The sequence below is a fragment of the Oryctolagus cuniculus genome, chromosome 10 (assembly GCF_964237555.1).
Source record: "Oryctolagus cuniculus chromosome 10, mOryCun1.1, whole genome shotgun sequence".
Taxonomy (NCBI): domain Eukaryota; kingdom Metazoa; phylum Chordata; class Mammalia; order Lagomorpha; family Leporidae; genus Oryctolagus; species Oryctolagus cuniculus.
Genome location: NC_091441.1, coordinates 109,496,337 through 109,513,279, shown reverse-complemented (window position 1 = coordinate 109,513,279; position 16,943 = coordinate 109,496,337). Strand labels below are relative to the sequence as shown.

At 59.7% G+C, this 16,943-nt stretch overlaps 1 protein-coding gene across 1 annotated transcript in view; it reads right to left on the bottom strand.

The window, feature by feature from the left end:
* Positions 1-451: 451 nt before the first annotated feature.
* CFAP100 (cilia and flagella associated protein 100) overlaps positions 452-16,943 on the bottom strand; it is a 28,415-nt gene continuing 11,923 nt past the window's right edge. The window contains exons 7-18 of the mRNA XM_070049828.1: positions 16,164-16,353; positions 15,058-15,125; positions 14,798-14,961; positions 14,510-14,590; positions 13,636-14,022; positions 13,307-13,480; positions 11,253-11,301; positions 10,942-11,093; positions 2,880-3,015; positions 1,942-2,147; positions 1,462-1,555; positions 452-722 (exon numbers count right to left, since the gene is read on the bottom strand). Coding sequence (XP_069905929.1) covers positions 606-722; positions 1,462-1,555; positions 1,942-2,147; positions 2,880-3,015; positions 10,942-11,093; positions 11,253-11,301; positions 13,307-13,480; positions 13,636-14,022; positions 14,510-14,590; positions 14,798-14,961; positions 15,058-15,125; positions 16,164-16,353 — 1,818 coding nt within the window. The 3' untranslated portion in view covers positions 452-605. The remainder of the gene's footprint in view (positions 723-1,461; positions 1,556-1,941; positions 2,148-2,879; positions 3,016-10,941; positions 11,094-11,252; positions 11,302-13,306; positions 13,481-13,635; positions 14,023-14,509; positions 14,591-14,797; positions 14,962-15,057; positions 15,126-16,163; positions 16,354-16,943) is intronic.

Here is a 16,943-nt window from a genome sequence, read left to right as displayed (position 1 = left end):
CATCACGTCCCCTCCCGCGTGGAATTAGCCTCCGTCTCCCAGGGAGCAGCTGGTTTAGATGGACGCCGAGGGAAGGGGTGAGTGCGGAGGGGGCGCTGAGGTTTGCTAACAGCGGCTGCTTCCGTGAACAGACCCTGAGTGATGTGTGCGCGTGCACGAGCGTGATTTCCTGGCCGTGAGGGCGCCTACGCGAGTGTATTTCCTGGAAGAAAAGACGCATACGCCAGCGCGTTCCAGGGGAGCGAGGCAGTGTGCACGGGTGTATTTCCTGGGCATGAGAGTGCACACAGAAGTGTAGATTCTGGGAGCAAGGGAGCATGTGTGAATGCCTGGGAGGTGTGTGTGGGGGGGTGCTATGTATTTCCAGGGAGCAAAAAGGTGCACGCGGTGTCTTTCTGGGCCGAGGGTGGGGGGATGGGGTGGCGTGGCGGCGGACACACAGGCGTGCGAGTGTTTGCCGAGAGCGAAGGTGCGCACGTGAATGTATTCCTGGGGGCCGGGGGATACCGCGGGAAGCCGGGAGGGTGCCATCAGACCACCCGAGACCCAGCCCAGCCTCCGAGTCCACTGCTGCTGACTTTGCCGAGCCCTCAGCCAGAGGCCGATTAAGTGAAGAAGAACAGCATCTCGTCGTCCTCGTCGTTTTCCGCCTGCTTCTGCTTCGGGGTGCCCTTGGTCTTGACCGTCGGCGGCTGGGATCGGCACAGCAGCTTTCTGCCTCTCTGCAAGGGGGAAGATGGGCTGGTGGGCTGTGCCGGCGGCATCACGGGGCCCTGAGTCTGCCCAGTGCTGACCAAGCATAGCCGGCGCAGCACCGCCCCTTTGGGGTGGTGTGTGTGTGTGTGTCTGGGAGATAGCCGGCTGCACAGTGAAGCCATTTCCTGGGCTATGGGGTTAGAGGCTCCCCTGCCGCCGCGGCAACTGCCCTTCCCCGAGACAGGCGACAGACAGCACCCGTCTCCATAGAAAGCAGCGGGCGGGCCTCGGGCATCTGTCAGGGAACATGCTCAGCTCTGGGCCTGCTCTAGGGTCTGGGCTTCCTGCTGCCAGGGCCCCCATGGCGTGGAGGCCTTGGAACTCAGCAGTCGGGGAATCCCAGTGACAGTGAACTTGGCTTGGGGTCCTGGCTGGAGTGTTGATGGAACAGCGAGACCCTGGAGGGCTGAGCTGTGGGTGGGGGCTCAGTGAGCTGAGTGCCTGCCCCTGGCAGGGATGGAGGGGCACGGCTGGGCCAGGCAGCAGCCAGGAGTGAGGGTGTAGGAGACCTGGCCCGGGTCTCAGGCTGACAGCTGGAGGAGGGCATCTTGGAAGAGACAGGGCCAGGGGGCTGGGGGCGGGAGAGGCAGTAGACGTGGCCACAGAAGACCCTGCTCCTTCCTGGCCCTCCTCTCACTCCCCCTGGGAGCCTCAGTGGCAGCGTCTGCAAAGGAAGCTGCAGGACCCCCGGCCACCCCTGCCCACCTTCTTCTTGATCTCGGCCTGGGCCCGGGCCTGGGCCCGCTGCAGACGCTCCTCCTGCAGCTGCTTCTGCAACCTCACTGTCTCCTCCCGCAGCCTGCGTGTTGGGGAGATGGCACGAAGGGCTGGAGGGGCCCCCAGAGGCTCCCCGGAAGCCCCTCTTCCTCTGCTCACCGGCTCTCAGCCCTCATCCAGCATTTGATGGCCGGCTGGCACCCACTGCCCCTGCCACGTGACTCAGCACCCACCTGCCGCTCCTCCCTCCAGCACTGCCCGCCCCGCCCCCAGCCAGCAAAGACAAAGCCCTCCCCCTTGTCCCTGGTCCTCCAGGTCCAGGTTGTGCTGGCCACATCCTCCGGCCTCTCGTCTCCCCATCACTGTCACCGTCCCTCCCTCTATTCCCGATGCTGACTTCCGTCTCCTGCCTGGCGCCAGGGGCTCCGTCTGCCTGCGAGCTCTCTGGGGGCGGGGCCGGGCACTCGCCTCAGACGCCGCTCCTTCTCCTTGGCCTTCTCCACCTGCTCGACCTTGGACTGGGGCACGCGCTCCAGGTTCTCGAGCAGCTCGTTGAGCTGGTGCTCCACGATGGCCAGCATCTGCACGGTGCTCAGGTTGGCCTCCTGCTGGCTGCCGACGCAGTGGTGGTACACATCCAGCACCTTGTGGTTCAAGCTCTCCAACAGCTTGTCCTGCACACGGATGCACGAGGGCGGCCTCCAGCGGGGCGGCGCGCCAGCCTCCCAGGGTGGGGAGCGCCGCCCACCTCACAGCGGGTGCTTGGGGGATGTGGGTTTGGGACCTGGCCAGAGCAGCTCAATGCTTTGACCTCCAGTGGGTACTCAGATCTGGACTCCCAGCCTGCACCAGGGCTCACCCTGGCTCGGCCCCTCCCCCAGCTGCCCTTGGAGAGCCCGCTGAGGCCCAGTGTCCACCTCCCTGGAGGAGCTCCCCACAGAACCGTGTCCTGTGTGGCCATGGGCAGGTCAACTCCCCTCCTGGATCTGCTGTGACATTTCGGAAGCATGGCTGCCACTGCCCCCTTTCTGTGGGCAGAAGGGCCTAGCCCAGGCCCCAGGACACAGCACGGGCCCAGCCTCGGCACTTGGTAGTGTGGGAGTGACTCAGGAAGAAAGTAGATTAAGGAGAAACGAATGAGATTCCAGAGGTGCGGTCATCATGGGAGTACACCGAGGCCTTGGCTGGCTCTCGGCCCTGCTGTCCCCTCACCATCCTGTCACCTTCCTGGGCTGGCCTAGGGGCACACCTCCTCCCCTCCCCCAGGGTGGCCTTACTGGACAAAACGTGTAAGAAAGTGAAAGAATGCAGGGAGGAGTGGGGGTGCAGCTGCTGAACTGGCACTGGGGGCTGCTGCAGGCAGCACTCCCGGGGGCTGCCGGGACCATCCCCCCCACCCCACCTACCTGCTCGTCACCCATGTACTCCCCGAAGTGGAAGACCCGGGCTTTGAGCTCCAGCTCGGCAGCCGTCTCTTCCTCCTTGATGATGGACCTGGTCAGCGTGTTGATGAGCTGCTTGAGCTGGTTGACCTCCCTGTCCCTGGAGAGGGCAGAGCACGGCTCAGGCCGCCTGCGCAGCCCCGGGCGCGTCACCACCCTCACCCCCACCCCCACCCCCACCCCTGCCAGCTGTCCTGAGGGCCAGAGGACCATGGGTGCCAAGTGTCTCGGGCCAAGATGTCAAAAATGCTGGAGGAATCAGGGGATGAGATTTAAAAGCCATACCATCAGCATTAAATTTAACACGGGGTTCACGCAGAGTGAAATTAATGTGAAGTGTACACTTGGGTAAGGAGGGTGTCTGCACAGAGTTAGGCGACCGTCGTTGTCCTGTAACATCAGGACGTTGTCACCATGCCCGTGGCGGTTGGACCTCCTCCTCCCTCCCCCTTTGCCTGATGCCACCCCTGGGTGATTGTGGTTTCTTGGGCATCTTGCACGAGTGGGAACACACAGTACACAGGCCGTGGCGACTGGCTGCTCGCACCCAGCGTGTCTCCAAGGCCCGGCCGCCCCTGCTCAGTGCGGGTCAGTTTGGTTCCTCTTCGGGCCGAATGACGGTCCGTTGTCCGGACACGTGGGCGTGTGAGGTGACGTCAACCCCTGCACCAAACACCTGCCCCAGGAATTGTTATTTTGTTTCTTTTAGCTACGCTGATGGAATTGTGTAGAGTCCTTTCGATGATAACCACAGAGATATTTACAGATAAAGTGATCGTGTGTCTGGTGGGGAGGGGAGGCAGGGGTCCCGGTGAACTGATAAATACTGAAGCCGGTGGCGGAGGCCGGGGGCCACTCTACTGCTGTCTCTGCTTGTGGATGTGTTTGTAGGCTTGCAATTTTCTTAGCACTATTGGGCTGAATTTGGAGAAGTTAGCAAAATTTTTTTAAAAAGATACCAAGATGGAGGCTCTGGGTAAATGGGGACCTGTCCCCAGAAATCCGATTTTCTCGTGACTCCTGGAAAGACCAGGCCGGACAGAGTCCTCAGACCCAGCTGTAGCAGCAAGGCCAGGAATGCAAGGAAACCAGGCCACCTCGCCCCTCCCCGAGCCAGCTCGGGAGCGTCGCGGCTCCGCACGCGCGGGACGCCTGCCTGCAGGGTGCTGGAGGGCACAGGGAGGCCTGTGTCGTGTCTGGTTCCTTTGCAGGTCCCTGCATGTTTGGTCTTGTCGTTGGCCTTGTGGTTGTGGGCTCTCTCTGCTCCCCGGCTTCGCGGAGCGTGGCCCAGGGCGAGCCCCCGGCCCTGCACTTGGGTGTTTGCAGCACAGTTAGTTCAGTTGTCATCCACTGCCTAGTGGGCTTTGCTTCCAATTCATTCTGCCCGCATCTCTGAGAATTCTTTCCACATTCCGTGTACATCCTATCCCGGGTCCTGATTCTCCCATCCCCCATCCTTTTCCTCTGAGTTCAGGCAGCTGTCCCTGGGTTATCGCCATCTCTTCTGCCAACCCGCTGGCCAGCTGTGTCCAGTCTTCGCTGTGACCTTAACCCAGAGGTCTTTCCCATGACCGCATGGGTCCCTCCAGTGGCAGGGACACACTCTGCAGGGAGGACCAAAGACATTCCTCGAGGCTCGGGATCCTCAAACTTACCCCCTCGATGAAGGAGTTTCCACTTCTGGGGACATCCGTCCCCTGTCCTTAGAGCCGGAAGTCGACGTGGACCCAGTGTTAGGGACAGGAGATGCGTTGTGCCTTCTGATGGCCTGGGTGAAACCTGGCCTGGAGGCTGATGTGGTGGCCGTGCAGTCTCATTGCCACATCCAGGTGGTGCAGGTGCCTGGCGTGGCTGCCCAAGACTTGTCTCACCCAGTGCCGTGTCCTTGCTGGCAGGAGCTCTGTGCTAGAGTTGTGGTGACCCAGAGTGGCTGGCCCGGTTCTGGTGCTCACCAGGCTGAGCCTCCTCTCCACCCAGTATCTAATTTACACACAGAAATACAGCTGGGATCTGTGCACCTTGGTTGCATCAGCATTTCCTTACAGGGCGGGTGTTAACTCTGGCGGCTGAGATGTTGGCACCCCCGCATCGCATGGTGCAGTCCCAGTTCCACTTCCGATCCCAGCTTCCCGACAGCACGCACCCTGGGAGGCAGCAGTAGTGGCTCCAGGGGTTGAGTCCCGGCCACCTGTGGGAGACCTGGGTGGAGTTCCCAGCCCCCAGCCTCAGGCTGGCCCAATCCTAGCTGTCGCTGGCATTTTGGGAGTGAACCAGTAGATAGGAGATCTCTGTGTCTCTGTCTCTCTCCCTTACAAATAACAGACACAAAGCACTTCCAACACCCCCAGAGCTTCCTCGTGCACACGGTGTGGGCTGGTGCCTCTCGCCCTCGAGACGGTGTCCCTGTCACCTGCCCCCTGATGTGCGTGCTGTGGAGCGTGAGCTGAACCCCAAGCGCTGATTCTAACTGACAGGAGGTGGGGTGGATGTCACTCTGTAATCAGGCCCCAGGAAATGGGACCTCCACCTTGCTGGTAGACACTCTGAGGAAGCCAGCAGCTGGGACAGGCAGCCAGAAACAGAGCTTCCAGCAGTCGTGTGGGTGAGCTTCTCCCGTGGAGCCTGCAGGTGACACACGAGGCACTCGGGGTGCACTGTATGGTGCCCGTTACGTGGAGGAGATAGCCGGTACAGCTGGTTCAGGAAGGTCAAGTTAGTGACCTGAGCAGAGCAGGTGGCCCTGGGGTCTGCCTTCTTCCCGTCATGTCTGAGTGGCTGTTCCCATGGCTGGCCGCGTTGATCCTTTGTTCCTGTTTACTGTGGGGCAGCCCTGTGTCCCTCAGATACCCACTTCTGGGTCCCTGGAAACAAACTGAACGTGGGATGCTGCCTGGCACGGAGCAGTCGGGGCTGCAGCGGGCCCTGGGGTTGCTCATCGTTGGCGGGCAGGTGGGAGACGGGCGTGGATGATGTGGTGGGCCATGTAGCATGCTTTCCTGCAGCCCACCCCTTCATTTCAGTCCACTCAGACCAGTCTGAGAGCTCCGCCCTCCCAAGCTGCAAGGGAAGCCACTCGTGGTGTTGAAGCTGCTGGATGAGTTGTTGCCATGGCGACAGTCTCCCACACGTAGCGTGGACAGACCACACTTTGTACACCTACTTGGGCGGTTGTTGTTGGCTGTCGGCTTTCCGACACAGCCATTCTTTCTTTTAATGGTGAACCAGGCTGTTCACTTACTGTTGCAGCTATTTATATGCTTCCATAGAGATGTTTTCCTGAGAGCAGTTTTAGGTTCAGTGCAGAACTGGGTGGAAGGTAGAGAGAGGTCCCCTCCCTGCCACGCCCTCTCCTTCCCCAGCTGCTGTCAACATCCCCCACCTCAGGGGGCCATTCCTTACAACGGGACCCTGCACTGGCACATCTGCACCGTGATCGCCCGCAGAGACAAGGCCCGTCCTGGGTATTGTCCACAGCTGTTGGTGCTCCAACAGCGGAGCACCACACACAGCGGCTTTACTGCCCCAAAACTCCCCGTGCCCCTGGCGACCGCTGATCCCCTCACCATTCCCATGGATTCGCTTTTTCCAGATGTCCTGTGGTTGGAGTTCCAGGGCACACAGCCTTTCAGACTGGCTTCCTCCACTCCGTCATATGTCTTAGCGTCGTCCGCGCCTTTGCAAGGCTTGACCGTGCGCTAGTTTTTAGCACTGAATGCTCTCCCAGTGCATGGATGTACAGCACCGTTTATCTGTCTGTCCACCTGCTGAAGAACATCTGGGCTCCTTTCAACTGTGTCGACGAGGAATAAGGCTGCTGTGAACACCCTGGGTGCAAGTGTTTGAGGGCGTGGATTTTCCGCCCATGTGGGGAAGCACCCAGGGCACAGCTGCGGGATCCTGTGGTAAGAGGATGTTGGGCTTTGTGAGCAGCCCCCACGCTGTCTTCCACGTGGCTGCCCCACTCTGCGTTCCCAGCAGAGAGCGAGCATACCTGTTCCCCACTTCCTCGCCAGCGCCCGGTGGTGCCAGTGTTCTGGGTGCTGGCCTTTCTCACAGAGGGGCAGCAGTATCTTCTTAGGGCTGTCCTTTGCACTTCTCTGATGACGTGGTGCTATGTCCTTTTCACATGCTTATTTGGCATCTATATGTGTTACCCAGTGAAGTGTCCGTTCAGGTACTTTGCTAATTTCCTATTAAGTTTAATGGTCCTTTTTAATGTATCAGATAATGTCTCCCTACATAGATCTTTTGCAAATATTCTCTTCCAGTCCATGACTTGTCTTTTCAGTCTCTCGACAGCATCTTTTATGGGGCAGAAATTTTCCATTCTAATGAAGTCTGGCTCAGCAATTTCTTTTTCTTTATTTTTTTCTTTTTTATTTTTTCACAGGCAGAGTGGACAGTGAGAGAGAGAGACAGAGAGAAAGGTCTTCCTTTGCCGTTGGTTCACCCTCCAATGGCCGCTGCGGCCGGCGCACCATGCTGATCCGAAGCCAGGAGCCAGGTGCTTCTCCTGGTCTCCCATGCGGGTGCAGGGCCCAAGCACTTGGGCCATCCTCCACTGCACTCCCTGGCCACAGCAGAGAGCTGGCCTGGAAGAGGGGCAACCAGGACAGAATCCGGCGCCCCAACCGGGACTAGAACCTGGTGTGCCAGCACCGCAAGGCAGAGGATTAGCCTAGTGAGCAGCGGCTAGGAATGATTTCTTTCACATACTGTACTAAAGAGTGATCTCCTGGGTTGTCTTCTAGCAGTGTATGTTTTTTCCTCTTGTGCTTAAGCCAGTGATTGACAGGGAGGTGTGATTTGATGAAGGGGGTGGGGTCTGTGTCCACATGCACCAAGATCTTGGATTGTCATTGTCCAGGCACCATGTGTTAAAATGCTGGTTTTGTCCCTTTTGTTGTCTTGGCTCCTTGGTCACAGATTGGCTTCCTGTTTTCCTGTGGATCTGTTGCTGTCCTATGGATCCATTTGCCTGTTCTCTCACCAATACCACACCGTCTCTGTTAGTGTAGTTTTAGTAGGTCTTGAAGTTAAGCTGTGTCAGTCTCTAGCATTATTGTTCAGTGCTGTTAGCTGTTCCATCCAGTACTGTGTTGGCTACTGTCTTCTGCCTCCCCATGCAAACTTTAGAACTGGTTTATCCATTCCCACAAGAGAACATGCTTGCGTTTTTATTGGGATTGTGTTGAATTACAGATCAGGTGAAGTGTCTTCTTGGTAATAGTGAAGCTTCCTCTCCATGAACATGGTATCTCTCTCCACTTGCTTAGTTACTTGATTTCATCAGAGTTTTGTAGTTTTCTTCATACAGATCTTGTTTGTATTTTGTTACATTTATATCTGTGTAGCTTGTTTCTTGTTACATGTGCTAATGTAAGTGGCATTGATTTTTTTTCTTTTTTTATTAGAGAGACAGAGAGAAAGGTCTTCCTTCTGTTGGTTCACCCCCAAAATGGCCGCTACAGCCAGTGCACTGTGCCAATCCAAAGCCAGGAGCCAGGTGCTTCTCCTGGTCTCCCATGCGGGTGCAGGGCCCAAGCACTTGGGCCATCCTCCACTGCCTTCCCAGGTCACAGCAGAGAGCTGGACTGGAAGAGGAGCAACCAGGACAGAACCAGTGCCCCAACTGGGACTAGAACCTAGAGTGCTGGCACCGCAGGCGGAGGATTAGCCTAGTGAGCCGTGGCGCCAGCCTGAGTTTTTAATTTCAATTTCTGCTTGTTCACAGATGGTTTGGGAAAGCAGTTGTCTTGTGTAACTTAAATTTATGTCGGCAACCTTGCCATAATTGCTTATCAGTTGCAGTGGTTGCTTGTTTCACACTGTCTTCATAGACCATCATGACATCTGGGGACAAACATAGTTTGGTTTCTCTTTTTAAAAAGATTTTTTATTTCTTTGAAAGGAAGAGTGGTAGGGAGAGATAGAGACGGATCTTCCATCCACCAATTCACTATTCCAGGGGACGGAACACCTGGGACTGGGTCAGGCTGAATGAAGCCAGGAGTCGGGAACTCCATCCAGCATTTGTGCTTCCTTCCCAGAAGTGTCACCAGGGAGCTGGATTGGAAGTGGGGCATCCAGGACTCGAACCAGCACTCAGATCCGCATGCTGCGCCACAGTGCCAGCCTTGACAGTTTTATCTCTTCTTCCCAGCCTACATGCATTTCCCCTTTCTTGTCTTGTTGCACTAGCTGGGACTCCCAGATGCCGAGTGATCTAAGAATATGCCCTTCCCTCGTTCCGCATCTCTGGGAAGTTTCTAGTTCCTTACCATTTAGAGTGGTGTTCGCTGTAGGAGGGTTTATCAAGTTGAGGAAATTCCATTCTATTTCTAGTCTGTTGGGAGGTTTTTTTTTTTTTTTTAATCATGAACAAGTGTTGGATTTTGTTGGGTGCCTTTTCTTGATGGATACAATTGTGATTTTTCTTTGTTAGCTTACTGATGTAACGTTACATTCATTGATTTTAGTACACTGGACCAGTCTTTCATCAATACCACCCAATTCTGTTACAGAATTCCTTATGTTTATTGTTGGGTTTAATCTGCTGATGAGTTATTGAATATGTCTGTGTCTGCACTGATGAGAGAGACCAGCCTGGACTCTGCCTTCCTTGTAAAGTCTCTGCGGTTGGTTTTAGGATCACGTTAGCCTCAGGGCACAAGCGAGGAAGCATTCCCTCTGCTTCTCTCTTCTGAAAGAGGTTTTTGGAGAATTGGTATTGTTTCTTCCTTGTTCCATAGAGGTCACGAGTGAACCCCTCTGGACAGGCAGCTTTCTTTTTTGGAAAGTTATTAATTGTTGATTCAGTTTCTTGAATAGATATAAGCCTATGAAGGTTGTTGATTTCCTTTCTATATATATTTAAAGGTTTTTTTCTGAGAAAGAGTGGTTGAGTTCATGGAAGTTAAATGCACATGTGCCCCTCCCCAGCTCCCCTTTGTTGGTCTCTGATGCATCCCAGCTGTGCAGGGGAACAGTCTTGCCAAGAGCTGGTGGCTCTGCACCAGCCTGGACACTGCTAGAGACGCCAGACGCATGGGGCATGCGCCTCAGGAGTGTGGCTGCCCCGTGGGACACTGAAGCTTCGCCGGCTTCCACCCCTGGGCCTTTGCACTCGTGCCCCCTCTGTCCAGAGCCCTCTTCCCCAGACACCCGCATGGCTGCCTGTCCATCCGCCCCTCGGGAAGTTTCTGGACCACAGGCCGCTTCCTCCTGCTCACCTACCTGCTGTCCCCCTGCAGGTCAGCCCCCTTTCTCACAGCCCTGATTGTCCCCCCTCCTCCCCCCCAGCACACAGCCAGCATTAGCAGGGCAAGGCTGCGGGCCTGGCTGCCAGGCCTGCTACCGCTGAATGCCGGCCTTGCCTTACCCTGTGGAGCTTAGGCCAGATCACATGGTCGGCCGGTCCATGGGGAATTGAGGGACGCATCCCTGCCCTGGACAGACTGCCTCTAGTTCCCCAGGCTGACCCTGCCTGGGGCCTGGGCGTTTGGACCTGTGTGCATGTGGGACGGGGACTGCAGGTGGTGGGGGCCACGCCTAGTGGAGGGACCCAAAAAGCCACAGGTAGGCTCCAGGTGAGTGCTGGACAGCCTCCTGCCTTCACTCGCTGCCTCTCTCCCAGGACCGTGGACACTGGGATTTCCCCCGTGGACACTGGGATTTCCCCCGGGTCCTTCCGGGGCCCTGGCCACCTTGCCACGCTGGCCACCTCCCTCCTCCCGTGGCTCTTTCTGGCTCCCGCTGGTGCGTTTTAGCCCGGGTTGCCACACAGCTGCGCCCAGAGCAGCCTGGCCCCAGCCCAGGTTCCCTGTCACGTCCTGCGGCTGTGCTTACTCCCGCCTCTTGACGCTGCCATCAGCTAAGGCGCGGATGGGGACGCGCCCCCTCCCCAGGGCCAGGCCTGCTAAGGGACAGTCAAACCGAGCTTTTCTCCAAAGTAGGAGCCGGCCCTCCCCTCCCCCCCCGCCCCCGCTGCGGACGGCGCATGCGCAGTGGCCAGCGTGGGACCTACATGCGCAACTGCGTGTTCTTCAGGCTGAGGCTCAGCTCCTCCAGGGCCTCCTCCATCTCCTGGCGGTTCTGGATCAGCGACAGGTTCTGCTCCTCCAGCTGGACAAACTCGTCCAGGAGCTGCTGCGGCTCCGTGAAGTACAGCGGCAGCTCCTGCACCCACCGAGCGAGCCGCTGCGGGGTCTGACCGGGGGCCGCGTGGAGCAGCACAGTGGGGAGGGAGCGGGGCGGGGAGGGGGGGGGCATGGGCCACGAGTGGGGCCAGGCCTGGGAGGGGGAAGGGCAGGGTGGTTCCAGAGCTGGGCCGCTGACCTCCCTGTCGCTGTCGACGTCCTCGTGGGTGGGGACGCCAAAGGTTGACCTGTGATGAGAAGGTGGGCTCAGGGCCCCGGGGCTCACGCTGGCCTGGCAGAGGTCTGAGGGCACCCACCCAGAGCGCCCCCCTCCCCCATCTCTCCTCTCCCCACAAGTTCCCAGACGGTGTCTCCTGGCCCTACAGCTGTCCAAGAGCAAGCAAGGGATGGCTTTGAGAGTCGTGCCCTCGTGGCCAGTGGGAATAAAGCTTGATTTGTCAGCCCCGCCGCCTCCACACTGCAGGTCACTATGGATGCCAGCCCCACCCCAGGGCCTTTGCACCTGCAGCCCCACCGCCGCCACCAAGGCTGTCCCCTCACCTGCCACTCCTGTACTGAGGGTCTTGGAGACCCTTCTCGCCCCACTCCCTCGCCAGATTCAGCCTTGGCGCTGCCCTTGATAGCCCCATGTATGGCCACCATGGGATACCTGAGGCCATCTTCAGCCGACCCTGGGCACTGAGAGGGTTGTGAACACAGCTCTGTGGGCTCTTAGTGCTCAGTGTGGGGCCGTGGATGGGGACTCCACCCCGCTGACTTCCAGGTTCACTCTCGGTGCCCCTGCCTGGGTTTCCAAAGGATTGTGGGTCCTGCCACCTGAAGACTGGGGTAGGGGGCGGCCTGGGAGACCCTAGGCCCTGGTATCACAGAGGGATTCCTGGACGAGAGGCTGTGGTCACAAGGAGAGCACAGGCGGAGTGCCCCACCCTGTACCCACTGGCGCCCTGTTCACAAGTGAGGGGTGCACAGCTCAGGGTGCTGGCCACCTGCTCACAATCACTTCCGGCACTTCTGGCCCACAGGCTGCCTGAGAAGCCACTGTGCAGAGCACCTGGGCCGTTGTGGACGTCACGGATGGTGGCCAGTCTTCCCAACCAGGCATCACCCCAGCACGTAACGAGGAAGGTGAACTTGGAAACTGGAGAGGGTGGGACCTTGGCCAGCCTGGCCGGCATGAGTTTGGAATATGGGAGCTTGAGTGCGTGGAGGGGTGAGCGTTCAGATGTGCAGCTCGGGGACAGGTGAGGTCTGGCAGTCACAGAACAGGGAGGGTGGAGGATGAGCAGCAGGTGCAGGTCCCACAAAGGGGAGGGCGGGCGAGGCCCTCGGGCCCCCACTTCTCTCCATCCCCACAACCACTGCCTGCATGCACAGCACATCACGCACAGAGCTTCCAGAAGGAGACACGGGAGAATGTGACCGTGACTTTGACCTTGGCAAGGACTTTTCTGGCAGGGCACAAAATGCCATCAACCGGAAAAGAAAACCTGGGTGAATGAGACCTCAATAAGATGCAGAATTCATGTCTCGCAAAAGACAACGTACAAAGAAGAAGAAGGCAAGACACAGATGGGACATCTTCGGCCTCCGCCGAGCACACAGGGCCTGTGATGACTGACAGCCAGAGCCCAGGTCTCCGCGTGGATGTGCAGGAAGATGTCACAGGAGGACTTTGCCTCTGCCACCAGGCAAGTGTCACGAGAGCCGCAGGAGGTGCCACTTCCCGCCCACGGTGACCACGTGTCCCGGTGCTGCCCGCCCCTTCTAGCGAGACACTATAAGGACGGGCCCAGAGCTGTGCAGCTCTAGTGCCAACCAACAGTCCAGGCCCACAGCCCAGCGGATTCTTGCCCTCTGGCTCCCTCTGCCGTGCCGTGACCACCGTGGGACCAGGACCAGGGACAGCCCGATGCCCAGAGCCCTGAGATCACAAGTCTCCAACGAAGCGGTCCTCAGCCCGCTTACCCCTTCACCTGCTCTTTCTCGCAGACCCCTCGCTCCAGGCTCTGCCTGCAGTGTCCCTCTCTCCCTCTGCCTGCTGGCCAGCCCTGGTGCTGTCCCGTGTGGACCCTCCTGCTCCTGGGGAACTGTGAGTAGCAAACTCTCTTTCTGTTGGTTGTCATCTCCTGGCTTTTTGGCCTCACCACACCTGGGTGGTGCCAGGGCCGGGGCTGGAGGGACACTCCCTGGTCCAAGTCCCCCTCTCCCCTCAAGCTTCCTGTAGGACCTCACCTGCTGGAGTCCAGCTTGCCAGGTGCACTTGCTGGGCTGACGCTTTTGGCCAGGATCTGCCCCAGCCTTGCCACCTGTAGAAACTTCGAGGGCTTCTTTGTGCCCTGAGCATCTGGAGGGAGCAGAGCAGAGGTGCCCATGCGCCCCAGGCCTGGGCTGCACGGCCCCTCCAGCCTAGGGCGGCCACTCACCTCGTGTCCACAGGGACAAGACCTTGCCTTTGGTGCCTGGTCCTACAGGAAGCAAAGGAGGCGCCCTCGATGCCTCGGCGGGAGCCGGGCTGCAGCCGCTCCCAGGACTCACCTGATGGCCTCCCCCAGCCTCAGGAGGAGGGGGTTCTCGGAAGGAAAGCCCCCACCCCCATGCTCTCTCTCCCCAGAGAAAGCCTGGGTTGTGACAGAGGAGGCGGCAGGGTGGCCGCCGCCCTGCACAGAGCCCAGCTGGGGCTGTGAGGGGTGGGGTGGAGGCCAGTGGCTGCCGGGAGGCCTGCTGGGCCCCTGCCAGCTGGACCCAGGGTCTCGGCTCCCTGGCACCTCTGTCCCCGGGGCAGGAAGCGTGTACCACTCTCTTTGGCGAGCTCGGCAGCCTCCTTGGCCTTTCTGATGGCCAAGTGCTTCTTCTCCTGCTCCTCCAGCCACTCCTTGGGTGACAGCTTGTAGAGGAAATCCTTGTAGGCCTTGTACTGCTGCAGGGTGTCTTCCACTTTGGAGATTTCGCTGGGCCCAGGGAGGGGTCAGGAGAGCTCAGACTCTGCCATTGCAAGGTCCCTCCACCCCCGGCTGGACCTGTCCCCTCCATCGTGGCCCACCCTGGGCAGGCTCCCGGTTCTGTAGCACAAGCACCTAGTGCAGTGTGCCGGGGGAGAAGGGTGCCCACCCCGCAGGGCCCCGGCGCCAGCCAGCGCTACTTCCAGCCTTGCAGCCATGTGACAGAGCTCACAAGTTCCTCTCCACCCCAGGGACTCTGCTGCCACTCTCTAAGCCGCACCTGCCGCCAAGTCACTGAGCCTCAGCCTCAGTCTATCCACCTGCAGAATGGACAGCTGCCCTCCAACAGGGCCTAGAGGCCCCGGGAGGTAAAGTCTTGAGGTCTGCAAGGTGCTGGTCTCCCTTTGGCTCCCCCTCCCCTGCCTGGGGAAGGCGACGTGTCTGAGATAAAGGGAGCCGGGCAAGCCAAGACCTCCAGCCTGACCTCTGACCTCACCTTTTGATATTTGTGATCTGGGTGGTGAGTTCGTGTATTTCAAGGATCTTCTCCATCTTGGTTTTGGTCTCCTTCTCAGCCCTGGGGGTGGGGACGGTGGGCTAATCACACAACACTGGGGAGGAGCAGGCACGCTGCCCTGGCCCCGGGCTGGGGACAGGAATGGGGTTTTGCAGGTGCGGCGCAGCAGGGGGCGGCTAGGGCTGGGTGGCACCTGGCCAGGAGGACGCAGCAGGGCCTGTGGGGTGGTGCTGCCGGGCCAGCCCCACCGGGGGGCCGCAGGCTCACTCATTAATGGCGTGCACGCAGCTCTGGTCATTCTCCCTGAGGAACTCGTCAAAGAGGGACTTGTCCTTCTCCAGGGACTTCTCGGCCTGTGCCAGCCTGGCCTCCTCCTTGGTGGCCACCATGTCAAGGCGCTGGATCTCCCTCTGCTTCATGTTCAGGGCGTACTGGGGGCCGGCAACGCCGAGTCACGTTGCCTGGCCGGGGCCGGTTCCCCTGCCGGCAGCCCCCGGGGTGGGGGGCCCTGGGGCAGCTGCGTCTACCTGGATGAGGGACATCTGTCGCTGCTCCATGATGTAGTTTCTGATGCTGTCAGACCGCAGCTTCTGTTCTGCAGTGGCAGATTAAGGGGACAGAGCCAGGTTCTTAGTACACCTGCTGAGGGGCCCATCAGGGGCTGAGGCCCCCGGGGCCGTGGTGGGGGCACCCCGGTCCCCAGCCCAAGAAGAGAATGCTCTGCCCAGTATGTGACATTCTCCAAGGCTGGGGTCAGGCCAGCCAGGACGTCCGCCCCATGTCTGACTAGGGCCTCTCTCTGCCCGTGGGAATGTGGCTCCCAGCTGAACTCAATACCGAGAGAGAGAGCCAGGACATGACCAGGCATGGGAGAAAAAATGGCTGTCAGGATCTCCGCTCGGGGCACCCCGAGCCCCGAGTGTCCAGGGCGAGAAGCGCCAGAGTCCACACGGCCAGGCTTTATGGCAGGCCGGAGTCGTGGAGGTCTGGACAATCCTCCTGAGTTAAGCAGGGCCCTGGCCTGGCCCCTCTGGGCGACCTTGGAGACGTCCCTGCCCCCGAAGGAGTCCCAGCTCCTGGCTGGCGGTCAAGGTTGGGACAGTAAGGAATCTCCTGGCCCAAACCCGCTAGGCCCGGCCTCCCCTAGCCAGACCCCACCTGGGGATGGAGGGCAGAGGCGGAAAACAGACAGATGCGGGGCTGGACACGCAGAAATCCCCACAGCCACAGGCTTCTGCCAGACTAAGGCCCCAGGTGTCCGACTCGGAGCCTCTCGTGTTTGCCATCCCACCGAGTCCACGCCCCGGCTGCTACTTTCAGCCTCGTGATGGGAGGAGCTTAACACACACTCGGTGCTGAGATGAGGCTGCCGGCCCCCACGCACGTTCAGCGTGAGGACACACTTCAGCCCCGCCGGCCACGAGGCCTGCGCCGTGACCAGCCGGGAGAGGGTCAGGAACTTGGCCGTGACCATGAAGCTCTCGAGTGCTGGAGCCAGGGCGTGGCTGAGGTCCAGAGTGGCGCTGTGTTCACCACCAAGGTAACCTGGCTCCGTCTGCTGCGGTGTGGCCCGCACGCGGACGCACCCTGGGGGTCCCCGGCTGTCTGGGACTGGCGGCACGAGGGGCGGCACCTTTGGTCACGGCGAGCTTCCAGGCCAAGCTGGGCAGGGCACGCAGCTCCTCCACCTTCTCGTGCAGCTCCTGCTCCTCGGCCTTGTCCTCCAGCTGCAGCTCCCGCCGCATGTGGCTGTGCTTGGCCGACATCATGGACGAGTAGGTCATCTTCTGGTGCACTTGCATCACCTTCTTCTGTTGCCGCTCCTGGGGGCAGAGGCGGGGTGGGGGCGACGCCGCAGCCCCCACCCCACCCCACCCCTGTGGCTCCTGGGGCCTGGTGTCGCCCCGCCCCCTGCATCCCTCCAGGATCGTGTGTGGCTGCAGGGACCTGTGCACACAGACACGGGGGCCAGGCCGGCCCATGACGTGTAGGAGTCTCCTGAGAACGGAGGTCCAGGCAGGATCCTGGTTGTGCACAGATGAGCACTGCAGGGGCGTGCTCAGGCCGAGGTGGTCTGTCCTTGGATCTGAAGCCCCATTTAACAGAGTGACAAACTGAGGCTCGGGAAGTCCAGAGTTGGGCCCGCAGGAAGGCTGCTGTGGTCTGACCTCCCCTCCGTCTCTCTGTCCTGCACCTGCTCTGCTGCACCCCCCATGGGGTCCCATCACAGCCCAGCCCCTCCCCTCCCAGGAGATCCCTGGCTGTCCTAGGAAGTGCTCCCGGTGTGGCCAGGGCTGGATGTGCCTGTGCTGGCCCAGGCTATGCTGGGGCGTGAGGTGTGGGCTGTCCTGACCTCTGGTGCGTGGCACTCGGGGTGGGGCGGGGCGGGGCGTGAGAGGTAGGGTGCTGGGGT